The 10,017-nt window shown below is 38.0% G+C and overlaps 1 protein-coding gene across 1 annotated transcript; it reads left to right on the top strand.

Annotated features, from left to right (window-relative positions):
• The first annotated feature begins 636 nt into the window (after window positions 1-636).
• On the top strand, window positions 637-2,682 carry CXCL5 (C-X-C motif chemokine ligand 5). Its single transcript, XM_054485509.2, has 4 exons — window positions 637-890; window positions 1,025-1,157; window positions 1,268-1,351; window positions 1,714-2,682. The coding sequence occupies exons 1-4, from the start codon at window positions 785-787 to the stop codon at window positions 1,730-1,732; spliced, it is 342 nt and encodes a 113-aa protein (XP_054341484.1). The 5' UTR covers window positions 637-784; the 3' UTR covers window positions 1,733-2,682.
• Window positions 2,683-10,017: the final 7,335 nt, after the last annotated feature.

Below are 10,017 nucleotides of genomic sequence, written 5' to 3'. Positions count from 1 at the left end.
GGACTTACTCACCAAAGAAGGTGATCTGTAGGGGAGTTAACAAAATTCAGTGGTCCTTTCAGGCCACTGACTTCAAGTGGCAACAGACAAGGGTCTCTTGTTATCATGTTATCTTGGCTTCCAAAGCTGTCTGAAGTCAGAGAATCATTCAAGAAGCCTAGAATGACCTGCCTGCAAGGAAGACAGGAAGGACTTTCAGTTTATAGCAATTCGAACACGAACAACATTTCCTGATTAATAATAATAATAATTAGAAAGGATTGACTTTCAGAAATTTGTCTCAAATCAAGGCTCCTGCTACTTTGGTTCCACCTTTTCTCTCTAGAAGGAGAGGAGGAGCATCTCCCAGAGGGCTGCGTGCCTCAGAAAAGCCGGCATCCCTAGCCCGCTCAGGCCCAGGGCATGAGGCCCTGCTGAATCCTGCTGAATCGCTACTCCCTTCTAGCTGGAGCCACAGCTCCCTCCACCGCGGAGCAGGGCTACAACGTCCCTCTCGGTAGAGGTGCACGCAGCTCCTCCTGGCCACCCTCCCCACCAGTTCCCATTGTCTGGCCCCCCTCCCCCAACCTCTTCTTTCCACACGGCCCCATGAGTTCAGGGAATTTCCCCAGCATCCCAAAGCTTGAGTTTCCTGTCAGTGGGGAGAGATGAGTGTAGATAAAAGGAGTGCAGAAGGCACGAGGAAGCCACAGTGCTCCGGATCCTCGAATCTCCGCTCCTCGAATCTCCGCTCCTCCACCCAGTTCAGGAACCCGCGACCGCTCGCAGCGCTCTCTTGACCACTATGAGCCTCCTGTCCAGCCGCGCGGCCCGTGTCCCCGGTCCTTCGAGCTCCTTGTGCGCGCTGTTGGTGCTGCTGCTGCTGACGCCGCCAGGGCCCATCGCCAGCGGTGAGAGCGCATGGCACGCGGGACGCACTCGCACTCGGGCACAGCGGTGCATCCCAGCCTCTGCGGGGTCGCTGCGTTCCAGGGAACTCTCCCAGCAACCTGCCCTATAAAGGGTGTCTCTTTTTCTTCCCCAGCTGGTCCTGTCGCTGCTGTGTTGAGAGAGCTGCGTTGCGTTTGTTTACAGACCACGCAGGGAGTTCACCCCAAAATGATCAGCAATCTGCAAGTGTTCGCCATAGGCCCGCAGTGCTCCAAGGTGGAAGTGGTGTAAGTTCTGTGCTGCTGTGTCCACTGCGGCCTTGGCAAGAGGGAAGTCCCGCAGCCTGGGTCTTCAGCCTTGGTATCTCATGAGTGTATCTTCTTTTTCTTTCCTTCAGAGCCTCCCTGAAGAACGGGAAGGAAATTTGTCTTGATCCAGAAGCCCCTTTTCTAAAGAAAGTCATCCAGAAAATTTTGGACGGGTACTTGTCACTTTGATCTTTGTGGTTTTTAAATCTCATCTAGGGAGACCATAGACTTTACAAGGTCTTTATTCTCTGTACGATTTAAGTAACACTTTTCATGTTTAGAATTAAAAGGTTGTTAAATTGGGAAAGTTTTTCTGGATTGTCCTTGGAAAATCTTTATACCAATCTTACATGTAATTACTTGAGCAGTTACACACAGCTCGTCACTAAGTTATGTTTTTTGTTTACCCATTGCTTTTATTGATTTTTGTGTCCTCCTTTTTTACCAAACATTATAAACGCTGAGTTTTGACAACAGGGTGGAGTAGAAAGGAGTGTGAAAAATGGTTAAACTAATGTAATATTCTTCTCAACAGTGGAAACAAGGAAAACTGATTAAGAGAAATGAGCACGCATGGAAAAGTTTCCCAGTCTTCAGCAGAAAAGTTTTCTGGAGGTCTCTGAACCCAGGGAAGACAAGAAGGGAAGATTTTGTTATTGTTTGTTTATTTGGTTTTCCAGTAGTTAGCTTTCTTCCTGGATTCCTCACTTTGAAGAGTGTGAGGAAAACCTGTTTGCCCCTTAAGCTTTCAGCTCAGCTAATGAAGTGTTTAGCATAGTACCTCTGCTATTTGCTGTTATTTTATCTGCTATGCTATTGAAGTTTTGGCAATTCACTATAGTGTGAGCCAGGAATCACTGGTTGTTAATCTTTCAAAGTGTCTTGAATTGAAGGTGACTATTATATTTCCAAGAAATATTCCTTAAGGTATTAACTGAGAAGGCTGTGGATTTAATATGGAAATGATGTTTCATAAGAATTCTGTTGATGGAGATATACTGTTATCTTCAGTTTTTTAAGAAATAGGAAATATTTTAATGTTTCTTGGGGAATATGTTAGAGAATTTCCTTACTCTTGATCGTGGGATACGTTTAATTATTTCACTTTAGAAAGCTGAGTGTTTCGCACCTTATCTGTGTAGAATATATTTCCTTATTCAGAATTTCTAAAAGTTTAAGTTCTATAAGGGCTAATATCTTCCTATAATTTTAGACATTCTTTATCTTTTTAGTATGGCAAACTGCGATCATTTACTTTTAAACTTTGATTTTACATGCACTTATTAACTATTTTATTAGGAGTACCATAATTCTAGTAACTAAATATATATTTTAGATAGATGAAGAAGCTAGAAAACAGGCAAATTCCTGACTGCTAGTTTATATAGAAATGTATTCTTTTAGTTTTTAAAGTAAAGGCAAACTTAACAATGACTTGTACTCTGAAAGTTTTGGAAACGTATTCAAACAATTTGAATATAAATTTATCATTTAGTTATAAAAATATATAGCGACATCCTCGAGGCCCTAGCATTTCTCCTTGGATAGGGGACCAGAGAGGGCTTGGAATGTTGAAAAAAAAAAAAAACAAGGAGAAGTCATCCAAGGGATGTCAATTTTTTATCCCTCTGTATGGGTTAGATTTTACAAAATCATAATTTGCAGAAGGCCAGCATTTATGGTAGAATATATAATTATATATAAGGTGGCCATGCTGGGGCAAGGTCCCTCCCCACTCCCAGCTTTGGCCCCTTTCACAGAGTAGAACCTGGGTTAGAGGATTGCAGAAGACAAGCTGGAGCGGGGAGGGCAGGGAAGAGGCCTGTCGGGTTTTTCACTGGGATTTTGAAGCATTTCTGTCTGAATGTAAAGCCTGTTCTACTCCTGGTGGGACACACTGGGGTTGGGGGTGGGGGAAGATGCGGTAATGAAACCAGTTAGTCAGTGTTGTCTTCATATCCTTGATAATGCTGTAAAGTTTATTTTTATAAATATTTCTGTTTAAGCTATTTCACCTTTGTTTGGAAATCCTTCCCTTTTAAAGAGAAAATGTGACACTTGTGAAAAGGCTTGAAGGAAAGCTCCTCCCTTTTTTTCTTTAAACCTTTAAATGACAAACCTAGGTAATTAATGGTTGTGAATTTCTATTTTTGCTTTGTTTTTAATGAACATTTGTCTTTCAGAATAGGATTGTGTGATAATATTTAAATGGCAAAAACAGAACATAATTTTGTGCAATTAACAAAGCTACTGCAAGAATAATAAAACATTTCTTGGTAAAAACATATGTATTTATATATTATACATTTATATATAATATATATTTATTATATATTTAGCATTGCTAAGCTTTTTAGATGCCTATTGTGTATCTTTTAAAGGTTTTGACCATTTTGTTATGAGTAATTACATATGTATTACATTCATTATATTAAAATTGTACTTTTTTACTATGTGTCTCATTGGTTCATAGTCTTTATTTTGTCCTTTGAATAAACATTAAAAGATTTCTGAACTTCACTCATATTGTTTCTCCTTCATATACTGTTACAATACATTTTACTTATCTTTAATTCTATGTAATTTAAAACACTAACTCTGCTCCTCTCTGACTGGCAGAGAAGGCCCTCATTCCCCAATATCATTGCCTTGGCTCAACCTTTCTCCAAGTTCAGTTCCCTTCTAGTTATTCCTTCACAGCACCAGTGGCTTCTGGGGTCTTTAGAAAACACAAAGATTTCCCTATCTAAATTCTTCCCTACCTAAATTGTTTCCTAAACATAAAATAAAGGTTTCTAAGCATGACAGATGACGTTCTTTCTGTCTCATCCCACTCCTGATCAGCACTTTAACTTCCCTTGCCCCTCAAATTCACTATAGTCAGGTGTTCAGTTCCCTAACTGGGCATGTTCTTTCCTAGGCCCATGACTTTGCATTTGCTAGGGCCACTACCTGCATATAAGAGGAGGCTTATTCATCCTTAAGAACTCAGCTCAAGTAATACCAGCTCCTTGGCAGAGCTCACGGCTTCCGATTTGATGTTCCCATGACATCTCATTATCTGAATTACAACAAAAATACTGCATTGCTCTTATTTGTTTATAGGTTTCTTCATCCTCTCTAGCTATCCTGGAGCATTAACCATATTATATCTACATCTGCATCCCCAGTGTAGCATTAATGCATGAGTTAATGAATTAACAAATTATACTGATCTTCAGGCTGTCAGATACTGTTCTAAATTCAATAACCTGGCTCATGGTAGACGTCTTTTTTTTTTTTTTTTTTGAGACTGAGTCTTACTCTGTTGCCCAGGCTGGACTCCAATGGCATGACCTCGGCTCACTGCAACCTCTGCCTCCCAGGTTCAAGCGACTTTCCTGCCTCAGCCTCCCGAGTACCTGGGAGTACAGGCACCTACCAGCATGCCCAGCTAGTTTTTGTATTTTTGTAGAGATGGGATTTCACCATGTTGGCCAGGCTGGTCTTGAAATCCTGACCTCAGGTCATCGGCCCGCCTCAGCCTCCAAAGTGCTGGGATTACAGGCATGAGCCACCCTGCTCGGTTTTAATTAAATTATAACTTGTTTACCCTCTTTTCTCCTTGTCTAGCAGTAGTCCAACAAGGGGTTTGGCATGCACAATCCTCTCAATCTATAATACCTCCCCTCACTTTTACCAGGGTAACTACCATCCTTCCTTCTGGAATAGCTTGCCTTTTACTTTCTTAAGGAAACCTCTCCAACCCTTACTCCTACCTTTGAGGAGGACCCTTTTATACCCTCTCATAGCACTCTGTACTTTTCCTTCATAAAGTTTTCTCACCGGAGTTACTGTAGAGTTTATTGAGCCTATGTGTTTATTGTCATCTGTTTAAGGTCTCTCTGTTCTAGCTTCATGTAAGCCTCATGAAGGCAGGAACAATGCTCATCAACTTCATCTCAGTTCCTGGGACAGTGCCTAGCACATACTAGGTATTCAAAAACAAGTGATTTCGGCTAAACAAGTCCCTTTGTCACTCTAAAATTAAAAGAGCAATTTCATTTAAATACATATTCTTAGGTTATACTTAACATTTCCCTATCTAAATGACAAAGGAGGTTCTGTCTCATCCCAATCTTCATTAGTACTTCAACTTCCCTTGTCCCTCAAATTTACTATATAAATACCTAAGAATAGGTATTTATATGAAATTGCTTTTTATGAAACACAAGAAAAGGAAAGAAAGAAGTTTAATCATATTAATATGTATGTACATACATTCACACTCCAGTTGGATTATATTATACATGTTTATATTGGCATGTACTTGTATAAATTAGAATATGCTATGCGTCTTTTTTTTTTTTTTTTTTTTTGAGACCAAGTCTCACTGTCGCCCAGGCTGGAGTGCAGTGGTATAATCTCAGCTCACTGCAACCTCTGCCTCCCAGGATCAAGCGATTCTCCTGCCTCAGCCTCCAGAGTAGCAGGGACTACAGGCACGCGCCACCACGCCCAGTTAATTTTTTTTGTAGTTTTAGCAGAGACGGGGTTTCCCCATGTTGGCCAGGATGGTCTTGATCTCTTGACCTCATGATCAGCCCGCCTTATCCTCCCAAAGTGCTGGGATTACAGGCGTAAGCCACCAGAGTCTTTTAAAGAAGCTCTGGAAATGATATGCTCTCTGGATATTTTCTGTCAATTACATAGTACCTATCAGAATATATGATATATTTTCCTTTGTATAAGTATTCATCAATCAAATATTAATTTATTGATATTAATCGATAATCCTGTTACATGCCTATTATCTTTGCAGGATCCTTATGATCTGGAAATTATAAAGATGAGGAACTTTCAGTCTAAGTTAAGGTTTTCTGCTGCAAATATACTCAGTTTTCCCACGAACAAAGATTTTCCAGTAAGAAGAGTGGAAGAAAGGGGAGAAGAGGTGAGGGGAAGAACTAGAAAAGAGAAGACTAGAGGAGACAAAGATGAGAGGAGGAGGGTGTTGGAAGGGACTATGACTTGCCTGTTTTTTCCTTTCTGTTTTCTTCCTTCTCTCCTTTTCCTTCTTCTTCTCTTCCCTCCCCTTCCCTTGCCTATTCTCCTTCTCTCCCACCATTCCTCATTTCTGCTTATTAGTGAGAAGTTAAATAATTATATTTAAAAGAATAGGAGAGGAACCCAGGTGCCCCAGTAGAAATCACAGCCAGCAGCCAACACCAACCACCTCTCAGGTGACTTAAGCCATTAAAATTTTGTTTTAAATTATTTTATTATTTTTCTTATTTCTTAAAAAAACGTTGTGGGTACATACAAGCTGTATATATGTATGGGGTACATGAGCTGTTTTGATACAGGCATGCAATGTGAAATAAGCACATTGAGAATTAGGTATCTATCCCCTCAAGCATTTATCCTTTGGGTTACGAACAATCCAATTACATTATTTATGAGTTATTTTTAAATGTACAATTAAGTTATTATTGACTATTGTCACCCTATTGTCCCACTCTTTATTTTCAGCCATTTCAGCTGCTCCTGACTGCACTCAAGTGAGCTTAGCAGAATAAACGCTAACATACAGAATTATCAGAAGCAATAAATTAATATTTTAAGCCACTAACAATGAGGTCGGCTTATTACACAACAAAAGAGGATTAATGGTACTTGTTAACAATTTTATGTGTTTGCAGGCTCTAGAACATTATGTTAGAATTTCCTTAATGAATGAGCATATAAGGAAACTAGGTAACTTTCATACATTTGAGATTTAACAAATGATATTAATCAACGTAATTTAAAACACAAATTCTGAGTCCGGCAAAACTTTGAAGTATTGTATATAATAGTGCCCAGAAAGATACTCCCCCCTCAACTCCTTCACCCTCCCCACTGTCCTCCCATTTTCACCCCATGTTTCACTCTGGACAGTAGACAGTAAAACCTCAATTAACATCTGAACAATTCTTGTCAACTCAGTTATACACTAAGCACACTTGGTTTCAGCACTTACAGAAAAATTTTGATGGCTAGTCTTTTAAATTTATTGATTAAGATACTTTAATGAACAGACTCAACATTGTACTATCCTTAGCATTTTTGGTACTAATTGCTTTTATGATTGATTTGCTTGTGGTAGTCTATTTCCTTCATACTTGAAAGAAGGATTTGGGAAATGTGTGTTAAAAATGTTCTGTGTGAGGCAGAGAAGAAGTAATCTATGCCTTAATTTTATAGATAGTGGTCTTCCAATGTCTCTAGATATTTTCTTTTAAAATAGCTAACATAAAATGTGCTTTGAGTCTTAGATAATTTGCTTGCTTCCTTCATGACTCTGCTATTTATAAGATGACTTAAAGAAAAAAGAGCTAAAATAACTTAGCACCCCCCAACACACACATACACAAACCCACAATGACGATGTAAGATTAATAAAAAGGCTGTCAAGTTATTTTAAAAACAAGGAACAAAATAACTCTTCTCTAATTCTAGCATTTATTTAAACAATAATTTTGTATAACAGTGTGCTTTTAACTGAATAAGTTATTTAAAAACATCTTTTAACCAGTTTTGTACACTCAGTTTATCATCATCTGTACAGTGTTTCTCAACGTGGAAATGGAAGGGAATGATGCAAATGACAGTAACAGCAATTAACAGCAGCAGTTGTCATCATAGCAGCAAGAGTAGAGTATTTTTCATATCCCATTGCTTTACACAAATATTTTAGGCCTGACTTTTAAAAAATAAATAATTAAATGAGCAAGTCACGCAAAGAGAACTTCGTAAAACCTGTTAGGAAGTTCAGGCTTAATCAACTGATGCTTAATCAATATTTTTTGAGTTAATAAAAACTAGCAAAATATTGTTTTATATCAAATGCTGACTGATATCCTTAAGAAATTTTGATGACTCAAGAAATCTGTTACTACTTCCTCACGAATTTTGCTGACGATGTGTCTTTCGTGACAAGCCACATTTGTTGATTAAGACAATGACTCCATGATACTGGAGTCACCTCTTTCCTGGTATTAACCCACTAGTTGGTTTCCTGGTAGGAAATAGCCTGCCTTTTTCCTGGTGTCAACTCACTCAAAAGCATCATTACTTTAGAAAACTTTTCATACAGTTTTCTTAAAAAGATTAGGGAATTTTAGGAAATTTTACTAATGAACGAGGAAAGAAATCTGGATAGTGTTAAGTAGGGGGAAAAAAAAGTGTCCAGTGAAGCCAATAAACATTCTCAGCAATGTATTTTGGGGTTGAACAGAAAACGAAATATACTATGAATAGTGTTAAAAAAAAAAAACCCTTTATATCTTGCTCTGGAAATGGCTTTGATCTTATGTTTGAATGAAAATGTATATGACTTGCGAATTCACAATATCTCAATCTCAATAATGACAAAAAGCTATAAAGTCACCCCACAGGAGGAAAGAGAAAGAAGTCTGCTCCCCTCATTTTGTGTCCTGCTGAGCTTATCTCTGCAATTAACTCCACATCTCAACTCTCAGAAGACCCCGAACTCTCAGCTTACACCCTTCCTTTAAGCTTGCTTAAGACTAGAAATTTCTGTGTTGAGACAGGGAGAAAAATCATTTCAATTAAATATGTTCTACTGCTAAACTCTAATTTAAAGAAAACAATAAATGAGGTGGAGAAAAATAAGAAATACATTCATCAACTGAAACTAAGGCTAGTGAGGCAGAAATAATTTTATACATGTTTATTGAAAGCCAGATGGGAAGATAGACCTGGGAAGACACATCCACAAAGTTGGGGGTGTTCTAGAGTCTTTCACAAGTTACAAGGGCTTTATATAGTAGAAAAGCTTAAAATAAGGCAGAAAAAACTCCTCATACTAGAGTTGTCTTCTTTTTCATTGGAGGGTACAATACCGAAGTTAAAATCATTAGCTACAGATTACAGCACACAGGCTAAATGTCTATATACAAAACAATCAATAAAACTTTTTGTTTCAGCTAAACTTAGAAATAAATCATTGTCCTATTTAGTGTCAGTAGGTTCTACATTAATTACTACATCAATCATTTGAGGAACTCATAATAAAATACTTTACTCAGAGATAGAATGTCACCATCAAGTCACGAAACCTTTCCAGGGTGAGTTAATTTGGAAGTCTGCTTACTTCTAAAGTAAACTGTCAAATGTGGTCTGTAGCTTATCGCATTTAAAAACAGGACCTGAGAACTTGAGTAGACATAGTAGATAACTATTATACAATAGGGAAAACTGGCTTGAAAACAAAAACATAATTAAAAAAATTACTGTATTCATCCTTTTGATAGACAGTAATTTTGAACATTTAGTATTTTAAGCATTTCTTCTAAAATTTAAAGATATGAAAAATAAGAAAAGAATATGGAAAATTTAAATAATATTCTGTGAGACTTATACATAGTAGTAAAAGGGAGAAAACTTGTTGCCAGTGCCACTTACATCTGCCTCTTCTTTACTGACAATCTTCCAAATCAATTTAAATAGTATAGTTGCTTTGGGTCCTGTCGAGTTTGGCCTGGAATTGTAGGTGATTAGAAAAGATAGAGAAACTTTCATGTGATACGTATTCATTGATTTATTAATTATTTAAGATCTACTTTATATTGAAGTATCCTACATGTTATAGGATACATGAGGCATTCAAACAAACACAGGACATGCCACTCCCTACGAAAGTGCATGGTTCAGTTGAGGAAGGAAGTCTTACAGATGGGACAGAGAACCAGAAAATAACATAAAGCCAACATGTAATGTGTAGGTCCACCTCTCTATCTTTGTAGGGATATAGCATTTCAGACCAAAACCTTTAATTTGGGTCTGAGAATTCAGG

The sequence above is a fragment of the Pongo pygmaeus genome, chromosome 3 (assembly GCF_028885625.2).
Source record: "Pongo pygmaeus isolate AG05252 chromosome 3, NHGRI_mPonPyg2-v2.0_pri, whole genome shotgun sequence".
In the NCBI taxonomy this organism is placed as follows: Eukaryota; Metazoa; Chordata; class Mammalia; order Primates; family Hominidae; genus Pongo; species Pongo pygmaeus.
The sequence above is the reverse complement of the archived record's forward strand: the minus strand, read 5'-3'. Positions and strand labels throughout refer to the sequence as shown.